Source organism: Phocoena phocoena, chromosome 15 (assembly GCF_963924675.1).
Source record: "Phocoena phocoena chromosome 15, mPhoPho1.1, whole genome shotgun sequence".
Lineage (NCBI taxonomy): Eukaryota > Metazoa > Chordata > Mammalia > Artiodactyla > Phocoenidae > Phocoena > Phocoena phocoena.
The window spans coordinates 30072549-30093808 of NC_089233.1; the positions used below are offsets into that span (position 1 = coordinate 30072549).

A 21260-nucleotide genomic window follows, 5' to 3' on the forward strand; every position below is an offset into this window, starting at 1 on the left:
CCTGGGCAGTCTGATCCCAGAAGTTACACTGCTATCCATTCTGGGGGAAAGAGATTAATGGGGATCAGAAGAGGGTAACAGGAGAGATTCAGCTTGGGCAGGACAGTAGGGATGGCACAGGGCAAGGGGTTTGTACATAGTCTTTCACAGGGGGCTTGTGCCAAGGCAGCTCTTGGCTATTGAATGGCTATCCCTATAATTACCTTTCTCCTTTCTGAAGTTTAATGTGTAGCCATGCCCTCCGTTCTCTACGTAGAGAGCCAGATAAGGCTGCATTTGCTTACGGTTCTGCTCTGTGCTCATGGGTACACATACATGGATATAATAATGTCTAACTCATAGTACATAGAGCAGAGATGTTGGAGCATCCCAAACACCACCAACTCCCACATCTAGCATGTTTGACCTCCACCTCTTCACCAATACCAGTTATCCCAAAGAAATGGGATAACTGGTAGTAGGTTGTCTCAGAGATCCTATTAATTGGGTTCCAACTGTGCCCTTAGCATATGTCCACTTGAGAACTTTCTCCGTTCCTCATGTGCTCAGGGCAAGATGCTGATTCCGTTGCCTTTTGCAGTCATAATGTAAGTCGAGTGACCGGCTTCCTCAGAGGCATCTTTGCTCCATGGGAATGATTACATTTCTTTTGTAAGTAAGCTTGAAACTTTTCAGTCCCATCCCAAGAGACACCTGACAGTGCTTGAGGTTGATGACTATAATTGTCTCGAGACTTCACTTCTGTGCCACCTTCTGCTCGTGGATTCTTTATATTGTTGCCTTTCGGGGTATTTAATGAGGCTCTATGGGCAGCTGTTGAGGCTCACAGGACTTAAATATTCTCCTCCTTATCAATAAAGTACACACTAAATATATCTGGGCCTTGGATGGTGACGTGGTTCCTCAGGATAGGGGGATGATAATGTTGAAAGTTTTAATTTTTGGGACATGACATTCGAGAGCCATATAAAAAAAATACAGCCTTGGATACTGAATCTCCCCTTTCACTTTGTGTTTACACCAAGGACATTTCTCTTGAGCTTCACTCACACATTCATTCACTCGTGCACTCCCTCACCCTCCATCTCCAGATGGGTCGTGTGCCAAGACTTCTGCCAGATTTTGGGGACAGAGAGATGAGGCCAGCAAAATCTCTGCCCTTAAGCAGTTCACCACCTTGTTGAGGCGTGATTTAAAGTGATTAATCAATCCAAGAATATTGGATTTCTCCAAAAGCTACTGTGGGGGAAAAGATAGTTATCCCAAGTCTTTAAATGTTACCCCATTTAATTGATTTAATTATAGGTAAAATTCATAGAACTGTAACATTGGAAGTGGCCCAGAAGGCACTTATTCCTGTTTCTTGTCTCTGCCTTCAGGCCGTGCTGCACTCAGATTACCCCCCACACTCCATGCACTTTAGAAAAGGGGGTTGTTTCTAAGAACGATAGCTTTTAGCCCTTTCAGATAAAACTTTCTAGTCAGTGAGCATCCACAGGGAAGATTATGCAGACTTGTTGAAAGACTTGACATGCACAGCTACTGACTGTTGCTCTGAAAGACACGAATGGAATCATCCACTCTTCACGTACACACGCACACACAAACGAAATGGAATCCCCATATTTGTACAATTGAGGGTGTATTAAATGCACATGGTACATACAGAATGCAAAATGCAAGCATGGCTGCAATATGATAAGGACCCTTTGAGAATTCTTTCAGTTCCCAGAAAAAAATATGCATTTGTCAAATCCTGTTTTGCTATAATACAGAGCCATACTTTCTGTTTAGTTGGCATTTTTGCACCATGTCAGTGGGTCCACAACATGGTTTAAGCGCCTACTCTATGCAGATCTTCAGTGATCCCAGGAAGGCTGTGTTGGTATGTTGGGAGAGGGGCTGGAAGTGGAACCAGAACCTGAGTTTGGATGCTGACTTAGCCATGGAGCATTCTGAGCCTCATTTTCCCCAACGAACAATACCAGCTTCATAGGATCCTCACAGGATTTGACGAGTTAAGGAGTGTGAAGGTAGTTTGGAAATGGTGCCACTGTGGGCACCACCCACTTTTTTTTCTAAATGGAAGTTTGTTCTCATGATCAGATCATGACTTGGTGAGATGTTAGGACTGTTAGAGACCCTTTAACCCAACACAAGTAACTGTGTCACTTCCCAGTGTAAGAACATTCGGCATCTTGCCCTTATGCTCAGAATAAGGTCTAACATAGCCTCTGAGGCTGTACGTGATGGGGTTTTTGCCAAGCTCTTCAACATCATCTCACCCCCCCTACATCACAGGCCATCATGCATTTATCTCCAGTTCCTGGAATACTCAAGATGTATCTTCAGGGCTTCTCTGACTATACTGTCCACTGGTTTCCCCTCTTCTGTACTTGGATATTCCTTCAACACCCCCTTATGCCTCTCTCAGCCCCCAGTCCATAGACGTTGCCCTTCTTCACTTTCCTTCCAGATCTATGAAGGCAGAGGCCATGTCTGTCTGTATTATAAATCATCATTTCTGCAAGCTCTAACATGTTGTTGCCATGTAATTAGGCATTCAACAAATATTTATTGATTGAACAAAGAGATGTCCACCTAGCATTTATCATACTCTATATTACACAGGAATCTAGAGTTCAAGTGAATCTAGAGTTCAAGACTTTAGAAACACTCCTAAAATTGGCTTAAGTGAACATGGAACTTGTGGCTTACATAACCAACAGGTCCAGAGTAAATGGCTCCAGGCACGACTGACTCCAGATGCCCCAAGTATGTCATCAGGAACCTCCTTCTATTTCCTGTTGTTGTTTTATTTCTGTCGGCTTCATTTTCCAGTCATGAGCTTGGGGGCCAGATAGAGTTCATTCTGTTGGACCCATCTGAACCCAGAGGGGTGGTGGTGAGATGAACTAGAGGAAAAGTGAAGCTGGCAAAATAACAGATGTCCTTCACTGTTCCGGGCTGTGGGCTCCAAGTTCAGGGACCTCTCTCATCCCTGTGTTTCCAGTATCTGTTCCAGAGTCCGGCATACGGTAGGTGCTCCGGAATGTCTGTGAATGAACAGATGTGGGATTTATTTTCCCCCACTTCTAGGAAGGAGCTTCTTTAAGCCAACAAAGGCAGATGGTTGTGCATAAACTGCCTTCGGCCTCATCCTCTGTTTTGCTTTCTTTTTACCTGTTGGCAGGATCCAACGTCTACCTTCTTCCAGTTTGGAGCGTCCATCCAGCAGCAAGTCACCGTCATGCTGAAGATCATGCAGGATTATGACTGGCATGTTTTCTCCCTGGTGACCACCATCTTCCCTGGCTACAGGGACTTCATCAGCTTCATCAAGACCACGGTGGACAACAGCTTTGTGGGCTGGGACATGCAGAACGTGATCACACTGGACACGTCCTTCGAGGATGCAAAGACACAAGTCCAGTTGAAGAAGATCCACTCCTCCGTCATCTTGCTCTACTGTTCCAAAGACGAGGCCGTCCTCATCCTGAGTGAGGCCCGCTCCCTCGGCCTCACTGGGTACGATTTCTTCTGGATCGTCCCCAGCTTGGTCTCGGGGAATACGGAGCTCATCCCCAAAGAGTTTCCATCGGGACTTATTTCTGTCTCCTACGATGACTGGGACTACAGCCTGGAGGCAAGGGTGAGGGATGGCCTGGGCATCCTGACCACTGCTGCATCTTCCATGTTGGACAAGTTCTCCTACATCCCCGAGGCCAAGGCCAGCTGCTACGGGCAGATGGAGAAGCCAGAGGTCCCACTGCACACGCTGCACCAGTAAGAGGGGCTCTTTGCTTGTCCGCCAAAGTGGAATCAGAGTTTTGTTGTTGTCTGTTTAAATACTAAGAACGATATGTACTCATTGCTGAAAATGTGCACTGAAAATAGAGAATGTTGTGTGTGTGCCTGTGGGTTTGTTGGCTTGTTCTCTCCCCTCCTCTCCTTTCATCTCCTTTTGTTTTTAAGTAACATCGTCCTTGGTTTTCTGCAACTTACTTTTCTTACTCAGCAGTATACGCTGGAAACCTACACCTGAGATCTATTTGTCTGTCTATCTATCTATCTATCCGTCCTCTATCTATAGCTATATCTTAAGTATGCGTGTATATATGTATGTATATACATGCCTATCTATATACACATGTATGAATGTATGTATACATACATGTGAATATGCACATATATGTAGATATACATGTGTATGTGTATATATCGATATGTATGTATGAATATCTGCGTTCTTTGTAATCTGCACATTGCACTCCTCAATAGGGATATACCATGACTTATTTATCCAATCTTCATAATAATAGAGATTATGTTGTTTCAGATTTTTTTCCATTAGAAACTAAACTGCAGTGATAATCATCCTTACCTGTCTCTTTGTGCACACGTGCAAATGTTTTTCTAGGGTTGATTCTAAGAAGTAGAGTTTTGTGGTCATGGAACAAGTGCATTTTAAAATTTAAGTGTCTATTGCTAGATTGTCCCACAAAGTAACTATATATTTTATGTTCACACTAGCATTTTGTGAAATCACTCGACTTCCCACATCCTCACCAACACGTTACATGTTGGGGAAAGTGCCCACACTGGTGCTCCTAGTCTCAGAGTTTGTATCTGAATTTCCTCCCTTCATATGGCCTAAGTGTTTTGTTTTGTTTTGTTTTTGCGGTACGTGGGCCTCTCCCGTTGCGGAGCACAGGCTCTGGATGCGCAGGCTCAGCGGCCATGGCTCACGGGCCCAGCCGCTCCACGGCATGTGGGATCTTCCCGGACCGGGGCACGAACCCGTGTCCCCTGCATCGGCAGGCGGACTCTCAACCACTGCGCCACCAGGGAAGCCCATGGCCTAAGTGTTTTTGTAGGCTGTTGGAAATCTTGGCAGACATCACTTTTAAATCTGCATTGTATTCCATCATATGGCTGTATCATAATTTAGTTAACTACTCCCATCTTGGTGGACATTTAAGTTAAATTTGATGTTTCCGAGAAGTGTCATTGTTCTTTGTGGGCCATGATTATGGCTCAGCTGTTGAGATTTAGAATGATCACTCCTGCACCCATTTTGCGTGTGTTTGCCTGATGTTCGTTGATTTAATCCATGCTCGTTCTTCAGATAAGCAGTGTAACACCATGATTAAGGGACTGGACTGTGGAGTTGGACTTGTTAGGGTTCAAATCTCGTCTTGTCCACTTTCCATGTGACTTGGACAATCATTTTACCTTTCTGGGCCTCAGTTGTTCATTGCAACATGATGGGGTGTTTTTTGTTTTTGTTTCTTCTTTTTTTGGTAATTTTTATTTATTTTTGGCTGCTTCGGGTCTTCGTTGCTGCGCGCAGGCTTTCTCTAGTTGCGGCCAGCGGGGACTACTCTTTGTTGCGGTGCGTGGGCTTCTCATTGCGGTGGCTTCTCCCGTTGTGGAGCACGGGCTCTAGGCACGTGGGCTCAGTAGTTGTGGCACATGGGCTCAGTAGTTGTGGCTTATGGGCTTAGTTGCTCTGCGGCATGTGGGATCTTCCTGGACCAGGGATTGCCTAGGTGGTGGTTCTCTCACTTCAACATGCATGAGGGTCACTGGGAGGGCTTGAGAAAACAAGACTGCTGGGCCCCATGCTCAGAGTTTCTAATTCAGTAGCTCTGGAGTGGGCTCTAAGAATTTGCAATTCTAGCAAGTTCCTGGGTGATGACGATGTTGCTGGTCTGGGGAACATGCATTGAGAACCAATGTTTGAGGGGTTGTCCTGAGTATGAAATGAGGTGATGCATGAAGAGTGCCCCTTAGCATAGGTGCCTCGCACCTGGCAATTATTTAATGACTGTCAGAGTGAGCAGTGAAGTTGCTTTGGTCATCAGAAATTATAGTCAGCAGACCAGGTGAGTATATTATCAGTAGAGTAACATGTCACTCTAAAATGTCTCTGGAAGGTTTTAGGACTCTGAATCTGCTACAGTTCAGGGATAATCTCTGGTCTGCAGCTAGTGGGGTCTGTGTGTGTGTGTGTGTCTGTGTGTGTGTGTGTGTGTGTGTGTGTGTGTGTGTGTGACGGAGGAGGCTTAAAGATTTTACCTGAAACTGACATTTATCCGAAAAATGAACTCTTAGGTTAAGAAATCATGGTCCTTTGAAATTTTCCCTTCCTCTCTCCTCTTTCCCTCTTTAATGATCTTGTTTCTACGTTGCTACTTTCAGCATTTTTAGTAATTGTCCAGGTATCAGGAAGGAACTAGGATAAATTGGTATGAGTCACGGGAGTGTCTTACAGAGGCAGGATTGCTGCCAGCCCAAAGACAAGGGCTGCACTAATGAATTCTCACTTCCCATAATAAGTGCCTTGCAGCTGGAATATTCGTATAATTCTGATGGAAACATAACTCAATTGTAGGGCAATTGAAATATAATATATACAGGAAGAGGAATTTGAGAAGGATAATTGGCAAGACATTCAGATCTCTTTCCAGTGACCACCCTGAATTCCACTCCTTAAAAAAAAAAAATTTTACTCCTGTGAAATCCTGGTGTGCTCTTTCCAGGAGTTATACTTTGAATGCAGCAATGTTGTAGGTGGTATTTCAGCCCCAGAGAAGTAATGCATTAAGTGTGGTAAGCCGTCATCCACCGCCTGGTTTTTTTGTTGTTGTTTTTTTTTTTTTTTGCGGCATGCTGGCCTCTCACTGTTGTGGCCTCTCCTGTTGCAGAGCACAGGCTCTGGATGCGCAGGCTCAGCGGCCATGGCTCACGGGCCCAGCCGCTCCGCGGCATGTGGGATATTCCCGGACCAGGGCACGAACCCATGTCCTCTGCATCGGCAGGCGGACTCTCAACCACTGCGCCACCAGAAGCCCCCACCGCCTGGTTTTAATGAAACATCTCTCCACCCTTGGAGCACTGGTGGCGCTCAGCCACAGTGTGTAGGGCTCAACCAGTATGTGGGTTCTTCGCCACACTTCCCCACTAGCACAGTGTTCCTTAAGCCCACCCAGGAAAGAGTGGGACCTTGCGAAGCAAGACAAGGACCAGGAGCTGGAGAAAGCCCCAAGAGGCAGTTTTTAAGAAAAGGATTAAGGGCACTATATCTCTATCCTCCATCCATCACTCCTATCCAGCGAACCCTGTGCTAGCCTCTGGAATCATACATGAATTAACATATAACTTCTCAAAGAATGTACAGTCTGATGAAGACGGGGGAAATTCGTCTAAAGACAAACTCAGGTAACAAGGGCTTTTTTTTTTTTTTGCGGTACGCGGGCCTCTCACTGTTGTGGCCTCTCCCGTTGCAGAGCATAGGCTATGGATGCGCAGGCTCAGCGGCCACAGCTCATGGGCCCAGCCGCTCCACGACATGTGGGATATTCCCGGACCGGGGCATGAACCCATGTCCCCTGCATCAGCAGGTGGACCCTCAACCACTGCGCCACCAGGGAAGTGCAACAAGGACTTTTTTTAACATAGAAAAGAAAAGAATAGTAAAAAAAGTAGAGTCTAGCAAGAGGGAGGAGATATGGGGATATATGTATATGTATAGCTGATTCACTTTGTTATAAAGCAGAAACCAGCACACCATTGTAAAGCAATTATAATCCAGTAAAGATGTTAAAAAAAAAGTACAGAGTCTGATGAAACACCCACCCCCATACTCACTCCAAAGAACAAAGTGAACATGTCATATTTGTTTCAAATTTTTAAAAGAAATAAAACATTACTGATAATGTAGAAGTCCTGATTATACCTCTCCCCAGCCCCACTCTTCTCCCTTTCTCTCCATGAGAGAGAAAAACACCACAGTGAATTTGGTGTGTATCTAAATCCATGTGCATGTTTTGTACTTTTGATACAGAATCAGTGCAACCTTAGACCCAATGGGTAGTTCTTTTTAATATCGTAAGTGGTATCTAATGTGCTGGAATTTCCTTTACCTCAACCTATGGCTCAAGCATGATCTATGAGGACACATATAAAACTAGTGTATTCATCTTAGTTGCTTTTTTGTATTCTGTTGTATGTGTTCTATCTTTTATTTAATCAGTCCCCTTTGATGGACATTTAGGTTGTTGACAGTAAGGAATCTTCAGTCTGGGTAGCTGAAGGCAGAGAACACATGTGTATGCAGCCTGATTCGGACCCATCAGCCTGAGTTAGGAGTTCTCACTTAAAGCTTTAAAAAGTTACATTTTCAGCTGGTTTAAAAAGTCTCATTTTGCAAAGCATCTGAAAACAAATAGCTCTCATCACTCCCACTCTGCAGTAGGAAGGATGCAAATAGCTTCAGAAGAGGTTCAGGTGAAGTCACGCCTGATGGTTTCATGGTGAGTTGCTGAGGGATCGGGGGTCCTGCTTTGACTGGTTGAGTTCTACATCTTGGGGCTAACTAGGTGTGTCCCTCAGTGGCCCTCATGGACGTTACTTGTAATCTTACACACAGAGTTTGTATAGTTAAAATATTGTCACAGTGGTTTACTGCTCACAGTGATAGACCAGGTACAAAGGGTCTGTTTGCCGGGTTAATGATCCTACCATGGACCTGTGTCTGTTCTTGTTTCAGAAAAAAAAAAGTGGGGAAAAGGGGAGATGTTCTTTATGTTTAATATTCTGGTTTTACAGAAGGCACTTTGAAAAGAGCAGTCAGCGTTTTCCAAAGTTCAAAAATAGCTCAGCCATGTTATGTAACCGCCTCCTTGCTACTGCAGAGTTATTAAACATCTGTTCCTTCACCAAGCACAGAGCACATCGCTGGCAACTCCTGGATCTGTGAAGGTAAACCATTACCTGTTTTGTTGGCATGGAACCTAGGCTGCTCTGTCCAGTTCCGTCCCAAGAACGTCTCCGGTTCACTAGCGGATGGGGCCCCTCCGGAGGCAGCACGACATCATGGTCAAGAGTGTGGGTACTTGGGAGTTCCCTGGCCGTCCAGTGGTTAGCACTCTGTGCTGTCACTGCTGAGGGCCCGGGTTTGATCCCTGGTCAGGGAACTAAGATGCCACAAGCCGTGGGGCGCAGCCAAAAAAATTTGATGAAAAAAAAGTGTGGGCGCTGGAGACAGGCTGCCTTGTTTGAATCCCTGATCTGAACTCTCCTAGTTTCAAGACTTCGGGCAAGTCACTTGATTCCTCCAAGTCTGCTCCCTCGGATGTAACATGGGGATAAGAAAACTGTTGTCCTGTAGGCTAGAGCCTGGCATATGGAAAGCAATCTGTAGATGGTTACCATTGTTGATAAAATGTTCCTCTTCCACTCTTACATTTATTAAGGAGGAGGTCACAGAAGGGAGAAGGTGGATGTTTTTAAGACGTAAACGCTCTTGCCAAAGGATTAGCTTGGGAGGAGCGTGGCCAGTGGGAAGAAGGGTAGAGAAAAGAGTGGAAAAGAGTTCACAGGCTGAGTGCCAGCTTGGTTTTGAATTAGCCACATACTTACCAAGTATAAGTTACTGACCACTCCGAACTCAGGCTTTTTTTCTAAAATGCCCATGTGTCTGTGTGTGTGTGTGTGTGAGCGTGTGTGTGAGCGAGAGAGAGAGAGAGAAAGAGAGAGAGAGAGAGAGTCATTTCTTCATACTGTAGGAGAATTAAATGAAAGCATATATGTAAAACAGTTATCATTGTGCCTGGCGTGTAGTAGGCATTACACAAACAACTGTGAAGTCCTTATTCTTACGATGATGATGATTACTTTAATTTATACCTGTTATACTGCAAGCTGTACAGAGACAGGGAAGTGAGAGATGGAGGTAGATTTCAATCTTGTTTGTTACCGACTGAGTTGTGACTCTGTGTCCTATGGCTCGGCTCCCCTTTCAGTTGTGGAGGAGGATGTGGCAGTCGCTGTGCTGGAAGTCAAATAGAAGCGCTCAGGTGGATCTACAGCCCCAACCAGGGGAAAAAGAACATCTTCTTCGGGAGAGCTATGAATTACTATTAAAGGGAAGTTATTTGGTTTTAATTGATGGTACCTGGCTTGACCATTTATGTGTTTTACATTAACTTCTTGATTTATAAAGTCCGGCTTCTGCTTTAAGAAGCAACAGCATTGTAAATTATCACCCTGACAGGAAGGGAAATGGAAGGAAGATAAATAAGTGCGAGTAAATTTAATTCATGTCCAATTTACATTGATACTTTTTTCAATCTTCCTTTCTGAAATATCCATAGGAAAACTTCCTGGTTTAATGACCCGTTAAGAGACTGATCTGAACCTGGTTGGCATATTTGTATTTGAAAATCAGAATTATCACTGTTGGTTTTTGGTTTTTTGTGGGGTTTTTTTGCGGTACGCAGGCCTCTCACTGTTGTGACCTCTCCCGTTGCGGAGCACAGGCTCAGGGCGTGCAGGCTCAGCGGCCATGGCTCACGGGCCCAGCCGCTCCGCGGCATGTGGGATCTTCCCGGACCGGGGCACGAACCCGTGTCCCCTGCATCGGCAGGCGGACTCTCAACCACTGTGCCACCAGGGAAGCCCTGGTTTCTTTTTTAATGCCAATAAAGAGGCCTGCTCAGTTATAATTCTCTGAGTTATAAATTCCCTGGGTGAATGTAATAACTCTGCAAATATTTATCTGTGGGATCAGCATATGCTCAACAAACATTTCTGGCGATGACACCAGGTACCCAGGAGACCAAGCCATCCTCTGGGCCTGTGCTATAAATCTGATTGGGAGTCTGGACTCAGGAAAGGGGGAAAAGACTGAGTCTCAAAGAGATATGCAGTGAGAGAATCCAGCAGCCTGTACCACATTAAGAACCCAAAGCGTATTCCACGAGGCTGTGCGACTTCGTGGAATGTGGTTTTGGATAGTGCTTTGTTCAAACCCTCTCATTATCTGGGTTATCCTGAGCAAGTTACTTAACTTCTTTGAGCCTCCATTTCCTTGATTATATACAGAGATAATTCCAACCATACAGGATTATGGTGACACTCAAATGCACGTAATATACCTAGCCAAGCATCTAGGTTGTAGTTGGCACCCTGCAGATGTTCATTCTCCCCCTTCCCTTGGCCAGATGCACAGCTTGATCTGATACCTCTTGTGTCCTGATGGACCCACGAGAGGTGGGCTGTGCTCCCTGGGTGTTCAGCCTGAGAGTGAAGTCAACAGCCTCTCTTCAGCATCATCTCTGTTAGTGGCATCTCTCCTGGAACACCGCCCTCTCTTTTTTTGGCTGGAAGTCAAGAGCACCGTATGCCAACCCAGCGATGCAAGTCAATCATTTCCAATTGGCATCCAATGAATAGCTCGACAAATGGTGGAAACCCAGTGCTGGCAACTTGAAAGGGTCAGAAATTGTCTGTGCCTTTACCTTGAAGGAAAGGTGGTTTGGGTTGTTTTGGGGTCACACATAAAGCATAAATATTGTTCAAATTTGCCTTAGGCCAGATTCAAATCTTTGGATTTTGGAACCAGCATGCCAACAAAAATACGTATTGATCTTTTTCCTCCAGGGTTGAATACTAGGGAAGCTTTCATTTTGAAACTTGTTAATTTGGTGACATATACTAATGATTTGCTGCAGCTTTCTTCTGTGAAAGGATTATGCAAAGAAAAGCACCATTTTCACTACTCTGGTGCCTGCTAACAGAGAGTATATTGGGAGCAAGGGGTTTTAATGTGTAAGCACAGGGACCAGTTAGGAGATTAAGACCTAAATCTGTGTAATGCTATAGATTCAGAGGGAAGTGGGTGGGCTTATGCATGTTTTGGAAGTAAAATTAACAAAACGTGATGGATGGATATGAAATGATAGAAGAGATTCAATAATACTTCTTCACTTGTACAGCTGAATAGATGGCGGTACCTTGCACAAAATTGGAGAAGAAACAAATTGGGGGAGAGTGAGACAGGAACAGCATCTAATTTCAGACATGTTCAGTTGAACATACTTTGTAGACATCCAAGTGGAAATCTCAAGTAGGCAATTGGAGAAAAGAGTCTGAGTTCAGGCTGAAAATCTAACACACAGGTTTTGAGCTTACTGATGCCAGTTAAAACCTCAGGATTGTGTGAGATCATCTAGGGGAGAATGAAGACTCAGAAGAGTGATCAGGTTCCAACCTTAAGGAACTTCAACATTAATTGGTAAATAATCCCTGAGGGGAAGGAGAATACTGGAGGAAACTAGTTGGGCTGTGAATTTCGGCTGCCTTTTTTGCCTTGGAGACTCTATTCTCAGCCTTGATTCTGTTGTGGAGCCTAGTGGGTGTCTGTACAATGTCTGTTATATGCTAGACATCATGATAGAGGCTATGGGCCTTCCAAAGATCTATAATCTACAAGCATTGTTAATCTATCTGGGCTTAGTGCAACCTAGGAGAGTTAAATAATCTGACCAGAAGTTTTAACCAATATGTGGAAGAAGTAAAATTTTATCACATGATGAACTGCCAAGCAAATCATCAGAGCAGTGAATGCTTTGAGTTAAAGGAAACCAATACCATACTGGGCTGGATCCATGACATAGGTGGCAAGCCAAGCTTTGGGTCTGAAGAGATGAGGAGGTCATACTCAGGAAGGGGGAAAAAAACCTCTGCTTTTGTTTCATTCTTGACATGATCTGGAAAACATCTGATGCCACACAAAACAAGTTAAAAATCCTTTCCACCACAAGAGAGGAGCATATGGCAGGGTGTGAAGGGCCAGTTCATTTATAAGCTGTCCTTTGCTTTCCTGGAAGGGTGTCTGTCTATACCCCTCCTCCTCGTATGTAGGACAGAAGCCCTCCTTGTCATTCCTTCCAGGTGGGAGCTAGACAGCCAGCCAGAACGGGCCTCTCCACCTGTTCTTTGCCTTTGTCCTCTTGCTTTCCTGCTCCCCCCTTCTCCTGCCTCCGTGTAGATGCTGCCTGCCTGCAGGTGTGACTGAGCCCCTGTGCAGGCTCCTGGTGCCTCAAAGCCTGGCATGGATCGCAGGGACAGAGGATCACTGTCAGCTTGGTGATGCTAACTGGGTTCTGCGTGGGCAGGGGAGGCCAGCCACATTTCTACACAGGCCTCAAAGTGTGTGAATGAACTGGCTGATCTGCTGATGTCTGGTATACTCTTGTCCAAATCCCCATAGCCAGTTCCTGAGGGTTTGCATCATTTGATTAAATCCTATCCAAACACAAGGAATAAACATATATCACTGTTTCCTACACAGTGGAGGACAGCTGTCCTGAGAAATGTGCTCATTTCCTTTTCATTTCCATCCCTCTTAATAAAAGGAAGTTTCAACAATTTAATTAATACATCATTATGTGTTGGGGGGGAAGGGAAACTTCAAGTTTCATAAGTTACATTATGGAAGCATAGATAGATAGAAGTATAGCTGATTCACAATGTGTTATTTTTTGGTGTACAGCAAAGTGATTCAGTTTTATATATAAAATATATATATAGAATACATATATTCTTTTTCAGGTTCTTTTCCATTATAGCTTATTACAAGATATTGAATATAGTTCCCTGTGCTATACAGTGGACCTTGTTGTTTAATTTGCAGCAACATTGGATGGACCTAGAGATTATTATAGTAAGTGAAGTAAGTCAGACAGAGAAAGACAAATATCATATGATATCACTTACATGTGGAATCTAAAAAAGTGATACAAATGAAACTATTTACAAAATAGAAATAGACCCACAGACATAGAAAACAAACTTATGGTTACCAAATGGGAAAAGGGAGGAGGTATAAGTTGGAATCATATATATTTTTAAATCGGATGTAATGGAAATGTTAAAATACTCTAATGATACAACCTACCATGTATTAAGTCCCTCCTATGTGCCAGTCACTTTAAATACATTATCTTTTATCCTTAGGTATGAGTTAGGATGTTTTTGCTGCAGGTAATAATCAACTAAATTCAGTTATGTGATTGAGTTATTTGATTGGAATTCTAGACACAGGGTGGACTTCAGATGCAGTATGCTCAAGGTTCTGGTTCTTTCCCCTGTGATCTCTTGACTCTGCTCTTTTTTTTTTCAAGATAAATTAATGTCATAATAATTTACTTAAAATCCATATGCAGTCACACAGCTAAACTTCATAATTATCTCTTCTTGGATAATAACAAAGAATTTGTCCTGTTAAACTCTTCCCTTTGGTTGTTTAGAATCTAACATCCTCTTATTGGATGCTTAGGTAATTAAATGACAGCTTCAAATATAAGATCTTATCATAAACATATATTAAATTTAGTTTCAATTTAATGAAATGCAAACATTTGTAATTTGGGATTTAGGACAATTCAACTCACGGAAATATTTTTTAAAAACTTCACACTCCGGGGCTTCCCTGGTGGCGCAGTGGTTGAGAGTCCACCTGCCGATGCAGAGGACACGGGTTCGTGCCCCGGTCCGGGAGGATCTCACTTGCCACGAAGCGGCTGGGCCCATGAGCCATGGCCGCTGAGCCTGCGCGTCGGGAGCCTGTGCCCCGCAACAGGAGAGGCCACAGCAGTGAGAGGCCCGCGTACTGCAAAAAAAAAAAAATAATAATAATAATAATAAAAACTTCACACTCTGTATTTTATTATGTGAAAGTTAAACACAATTTATCACAACATACAATACTTTAACTGTAAAAGTGTTTCATGCCTACAGAATACTAGAGGTTAGTAAGAATCCTCTTCCTACACAAAGAGACCTCTAAATGGCTTTATACTTTTCTCCTTAGGATATGAACTTGACTCTGCCCTTTGAGGAGTATAGTCCTTGTTCTCAAACTGCTTCCTTCATGACCTTAAGTTTGCTGTCAGCAACATCTCAGACGACTTCTTTGTTCATGGCCAAATTAGGTCATGTGCCCATCTTTGGGCCAATAATAACCATTTTGAAAATGCCATGTACTGACCGGCTTAATTTTGGACAGCTGACCCAATCCCTGAGAAGGCAAATAGGATTAAGTTACACCAAACCAGACCTACTCTTAGAACTGAGATGGGGGTAAGCTTCCATTCCTCCAAGTCCCATGGATTCTTATAGGAAACATGAAGCCTCAACAAATGTGATTTCTATTAAGAATGAGGAAGAGGGAAATGGATGCTGGATAGATTACCAGCAGGTCAATTATAGATCATAACTCATATTACAGGTGAGGAAACCGGGGACTAGAGAAGTTACATAACTTGACCAAAGCCATACAGCTAATACAAAATAAAGCCAGACTTCAAATCCAGTTTTGTTTGGATCTAAACTCCACTACACTACTTTAAAAGCTTGCAAGTTGACTTGAAGTTGTGGTATGTCTTTTTTGACTTGAATGTTTTTACTGTTTTCAAAAGTTGAATAAATTCCAACATTTAAAACTTGTAAAATTTCACAAAAAATTACATGTTTAGCTAATCTTGAAAAATATGAAAAGCTGATAATGATAATCCGACGTTCCTATCTGGAAGTCTTAAAAGTTGGGACTCTAGATGTTGGGTCCAAACCTTCACTCTTCAGGGAGAAGCTGGAAGTTGTAAGTTCCCACCTGATTGTATATTGCTGTGCTGGGGGTAGAGTATATGGCGAGAATGTGTCTCAGCCTTTCCTACACGTTTGGATGTGGGTATTTTGTTGTTCACTTGATGTGTAGTTCGCTCAGCTAGTTTCTGGATTTCTTTCAGAAAGAATTGCTTCATAGCTGTAGATTCAGTGTACCCATAGGAGGAAGTGAGTTTGGGAGCCTCCTATGCTGCCATCTTGTACCAGAACCTTCCTCCTACCTGGAGATGGTCAACTGGACATGGGAAATGACCTTTAGATCAAGAAGGGCCTTCCCAGTTCACCTTAGTCCCCACCTGGACTACTTATTCATATTACCTCCATAGTCTCTTTCAGTGTTTGTTTTATCATAAGATGTGTATTTATTACTTTTATCATAATCATCATTATTTATAAGCATTGCCAAAACAAGACCTTGATGAACCTTAAGACTGGTAGATGTTCAAATGAGTGATGACAGGAAGTTTCGATATCTCACTTACAAGGATCACCTCTGGGACTAAGTGGTCTTTTTTTATGGCCCTAGGTCATAAATCTACTTCTCTGTTCAACTTTACAGGTGAGAATTTGAGTTGTTTGTGCCAAGTGGCTTGCCCAAAGGCAAGAACTTATTGAATTACCTAAAGAGAGTTCCCACTCATCAGATTGGATTAATCTGTAGATGTTCCTCTAAAACTGGAAGAAAACATTTGTTCTGGTAGGGGGTGGGGGTAGGTGTCCAGCTTTTCTACAAGATCCTGAAATTTGTCAAATAAACAGCAAATGCGGGAGTCTGATGGAACCCACGCTACTTGTGAAGGACTGTTGCTGAAAATGTCAGTGTATCATCTAAACCTCGTGAAGTCTATGGTTCGAATCGGATTTTTCTTTTTTATGGCTCAGATTCATAAAATATATTATTAGTTGTAAGAAATTATTTTCAACTGGTGTTATAACATTAAAATGTAAATTCTCTATGCTTTATTACAGATGAGGAAAGTGAGGCCTGGAAGACACAGGGCTCATTTTTCATTAACGAGAGACTGGCTAATGGCAAAGACACGCTAAGCCTAAGTTTTCTTTGCTCCAGACCCAGATGTGTTGCTCCACGGAATCAGTCCTCTTTCTTTCTAGGTCCTTTGTGATTAATGATGATAATGTGGTGATGAGGATGACGATGGTGGTGGTGGTGGTGGTGATAACGACGGTGGTGACGATGATCGTGAAAATGAACTCCAGGGACTTTGTCCATTTTACTGGTACACCAGTACCCAGAATAGTGTAGACACTTAAATATGTGTTGAATGAGTGAATCATATAATTGCTAACACAGCGCTTGCTCTGATCTAAGAATTTTTACACACATTATCTTGTATTCTCACAAGTCCATTTTTGCTAGAGAAAAAAAAATCTCAGAGAGAAGACTGACTTTTCCAGTGTCACTTAATGGTAGAATCAGGATCAAGATTGCCTCTCTGACTTTAGCATCTGATCCTCTGATACTCTGGCCTCTCAGGGAAAGAGGACATCCTAGGTGTGCTTTCATGAGACCCTAGAGGTCTTACATTGCCGTAAAGTGCATACAAAGGTCCTCCCGTTGTGGGCGGGAGTCATTTTGCTTTTCTTAGAAATTAATTTATCACAAAAATGTGATGCATGGGATTTCATTTTATAAACCACAAAACCTTCCTGAAAATGTTAATAATATCCTCACCATCAATATCAGTTATTATTATTGTCATTATCATAGAGATTGATATTTGGCATTGCCAAGAATAAAGCAAGTGGAGAACAAAGGGGAGAAGCTGATCTTTCTTGGGAGAATTTTTATGAGAATAGTCAAAAGCTCAATTGTAGAGTCATCAACTCTCTTTAAATTAGTTCTAGAATGAGTCCCTTCAGATTTTGTGCCTCCCTGAGGAATGCCAGTAAATATTAATTGGATGCAAAGAATTGAGCAAAAATGTCAGCAAGGGAATCTCAGTAATTCTGACTAGGCAGAAGGAAGGAAGTAAAAGGTAGAAAGGAAGAGGGAAGCCAATATTTAATTTTGACACTGGGTGCATGCCAGGTCATAATGGGGTTACCTGCCTTGATTTTTCTTTTTTAAATAATCTTATTTGTAATAGGATCCAACTTTTAAATAATGAATTTATTTATTTTTGGCTGCGTTGGGTCTTTGTTGCTGGGCACGGGCTTTCTCTAGTTGCGTTGAGCGGGCGCTACTCTTAGTTGCTGTGTGTGGGCTTCTCATTGCGGAGCACGGGCTCTAGGCGCATGGGCTCAGTAGTTGTGGTTTGTGGGTTCTAGAGCGCAGGCTCAGTAGTTGTGGCACACCAGCTTAGTAGCTCTGCGGCATGTGGGATCTTCCTGGACGACCAGGGATTGAACCCGTGGCCCCTACATTGGCAGGCAGATTCTTTTTTGTGTGTTTTGGAAAGCAAAAGGGTTTTTCTTAACGTCTTTATTGGAGTATAATTGCTTTACAACGGTGTGTTAGTTTCTGCTTTATAACAAAGTGAATCAGCTATACATATACATATACCCCCATTTCTCCTCCCTCTTGCATCTCCCTCCCTCCCACCCTCCCTATCCCACCCCTCTAGGTGGTTACAAAGCACCGAGCTGATCTCCCTGTGCTATGCGGCTGCTTCCCACTAGCTAGCTATTTTACATTTGGTAGTATGTATAAGTCCGTGCCACTCTCTCACTTTGTCCCAGCTTACCCTTCCCCCTCCCCGTGTCCTCAAGTCCATTCTCTACGTCTGTGTCTTTATTCCTGTCCTGCCCCTAAGTTCTTCAGCACCATTTTTTTTTTTTTAGATTACATATATATGTGTTAGCATACGGTATTTGTTTTTCTCTTTCTGACTTACTTCACTCTGTATGACAGACTCTAGGTCCATCCACCTCACTACAAATAACTCAATTTTGTTTCTGTTTATGGCTGAGTAATATTTCATTGTATATATGTGCCACCTCTTCTTTATCTATTCATCTGTCGATGAACACTTAGGTTGCTTCCATGTCCTGGCTATTGTAAATAGAGCTGCAGTGGACATTGTGGTACCTGACTCTTTTTGAATTTTGGTTTTCTCAGGTATATGCCCAGGAGTGGGATTGCTGGGTTGTATGGTAGTTCTATTTTTAGTTTTTTAAGGAACTGCCATACTGTTCTCCACAGTGGCTGTATCAATTTACATTCCCACCAACAGTGCAAGAGTGTTCCCTTTTCTCCACACCCTCTCCAGCATTTATTGTTTGTAGATTTTTGATGATGGCCATTCTGACTGGTGTGAGGTGATACCTCACTGTAGTTTTGATTTGCATTTCTCTAGTGATTAGTGATGTTGAACACCCTTTCATGTGTTTGTTGGCAATCTGTATATGTTCTCTGGAGAAATGTCTATTTAGGTCTTATGCCCATTTTTGGATTGTGTTGTTTGTTTTTTTAATATTGAGCTGCATGAGCTGGCAGGCGGATTCTTAACCACTTCGCCACCAGGGAAGCCCTGCCTTGATTTTTTTAAAGTGTTCTATTCACATATATGCAGGAAGGCTAAACCATTGGCAAACATCTTCCACTCAGTATAGGAGATGGGGAGGAAGCCATCATGCATGCCTCTAAACCATTTATAATTCTTGAGTTTAATAAATCTTCTGCTTTCAAAACAGAGCATTTCTTAAATAGACTCTGAGCACTGAACACAGGACTGGGAGAAAGTGTTTGTCTTCAGCCAACTAGGTGAAAACAAACGAAACAAAACAAAGAGAATAAAAACAATCCCCTGGCATCAGTTACCCATGTTCATCTACTGATTGCCTGGATCTCATTCTTTCACTTGTTCATTCATTCATTCATGAATACATGCATTTGTTTTCATTCATTTACCCTTTCATGTATGCAACACTTAATATCTGTCTCAGTCCCACAGTATGTGTGTCATACAGCGTCACACAGTGGTGAACCAAACAGACGAAGGCTCCCCACCTAAATCTCCTGTTCTAGAGGGGAGACCAAAAATGAGTGAATAAACACATAATATCATGTTGGTATTGACATGAGGTGGGAGGAAAAATAGGGTAGGGTAAGGGGATAGAGGTAGACCAAGTTCTGTAAGATCTTAGGCCATGGTGAAGGTTTCAGGTTTTGTTTCAAGTGTTATGGGAAGCCACTGGAGAGTTTTAGCAGGGGAGTGAGGTAGACAGCTGCAGTGACCCCTGAGCTTGCACAGGTTATATCTGGAGCCTCATTTGCTTTTTCTTTGCCCTGTGCCATTTCATTTCCTATTACTAACAGGCTTTGCTTAGTGTGGAGCGTAGGTGATTTTCCATTCCTCTCTTCTCCCATTATGAAGGCTGTGGTGGGTGAGTACTATTTGGCCACAGCCAATTTAAAAAAAAATCCCATCCATCTCATTATAGCAGTTGGTTCAGGAATGGACATGTGATCTAAGTTGATCTAACAGAGAGAACTTTAGGACTATTTGTTGTATGGTCATTGTTCAGATGTGAGGCCAGGAATTTCTGCTGCCGGTTTTTTACCATGGAAGAAATCAGGCTGAGAATAATGGTGACTCATACATGGGCCTGAACTAGAGAAGTATGGTATGGAGAACAAGCCAGAGCCATGATCAAACCATACCTGAAGTCCACCCTATCACTGATCTTTTCAGATATTAACCACCAGACTTCCTTAGTGGTTTAAGTTGGTTCAAGTTGGCTTCTGCTAATGACAACCAAAAGAACTTTGATGAATATGCATATTTGGCAGCTAATCCGTAATATTATGCTAAATAGTTGATGCATTATACCCTTTAATGTGGTTGCTTTTCTAAAGCTGAATTTGACCAACAAGGGGATATTATAAATAAAAATCTTAGATTGTTTTACCCAGACAACTATGACTCTTTACTTCCATACAGAAGACTCCTTGATGGGCATAATTTGTGCTTGGTTTATGTTTGTAGTCTTTGGAGGATTCCAGTCTGATAAATCCCACAGAATTTGGAATCAAATTCTAGATTTTTCTGCCACTTATTAGCTGTGGAACACTGAACAAGTAACTAAGTCCATCTAGACCTCATTTCGTCATCTGTGAAATGGAGATAATGCTGGTTCTCAGAGTGGGGAGTCTGTGAAAATTAAATAAAGCATGGAAAGCATTTGGCTCAGGGTATGGTACGTTTTAGTTCTTGTATAATAATATAATTCTCAGAATGACCAAGAAAGTGGAACAAAAATGCCACCTAGATGGCAGGATTGCTCTGCATATAATAATGAAGTGAGTTTAATTATTCTAGCTCCTTGGGGCTTTTGAAAGAAAAACAGATTTTTAAAAATTTAGGAAGGCATTCTCATTAACTAATAGACTGGGGAGGAACAGTCCTTAGAGAGGAAATGAGAGGGAGGCAGTGGTGAAATTGTGGAATAGAATGCATTAGTATTGATGCTGACTTGCTCCTATACAGTAAATAGACACAGAGAGCCACATAACCATGTCTTTCTAGAGGATATTTTTTTTAATATAAGGAGACCTTGAGTCCTACATAAGAGTGAGATGTTACCATATTTTATATAATCTAAGACTCCAACGATTATAAAATGATCTTTATTTTAAAAAGGATAAAATACAAAAGTTGGGCATCTTAAAACTGATGCGGAAGAGTAACAGTGCCTGCCACTTCCAGTGCTCTTAACTACTTATAAGGCAGGTGAGATCCTCATATTATGTATGAGAAAAATGGGACTCAGGAAAGTTAGGTGACATTTCAAAGTCATATCATTAATGGGCAAGAGTCACAGTT

General features: G+C 42.6%; 1 protein-coding gene across 2 annotated transcripts in view; it reads left to right on the forward strand.

The window, feature by feature from the left end:
• The window catches only part of GRIN2A (glutamate ionotropic receptor NMDA type subunit 2A), a 369761-nt gene that overhangs the window by 211012 nt on the left and 137489 nt on the right, over positions 1 to 21260 (forward strand). For both annotated transcript variants that reach the window (XM_065893444.1, XM_065893446.1), the window contains one exon: positions 3194 to 3786. In XM_065893444.1, the coding sequence (XP_065749516.1) occupies positions 3194 to 3786 (593 nt within the window). The remainder of the gene's footprint in view (positions 1 to 3193; positions 3787 to 21260) is intronic.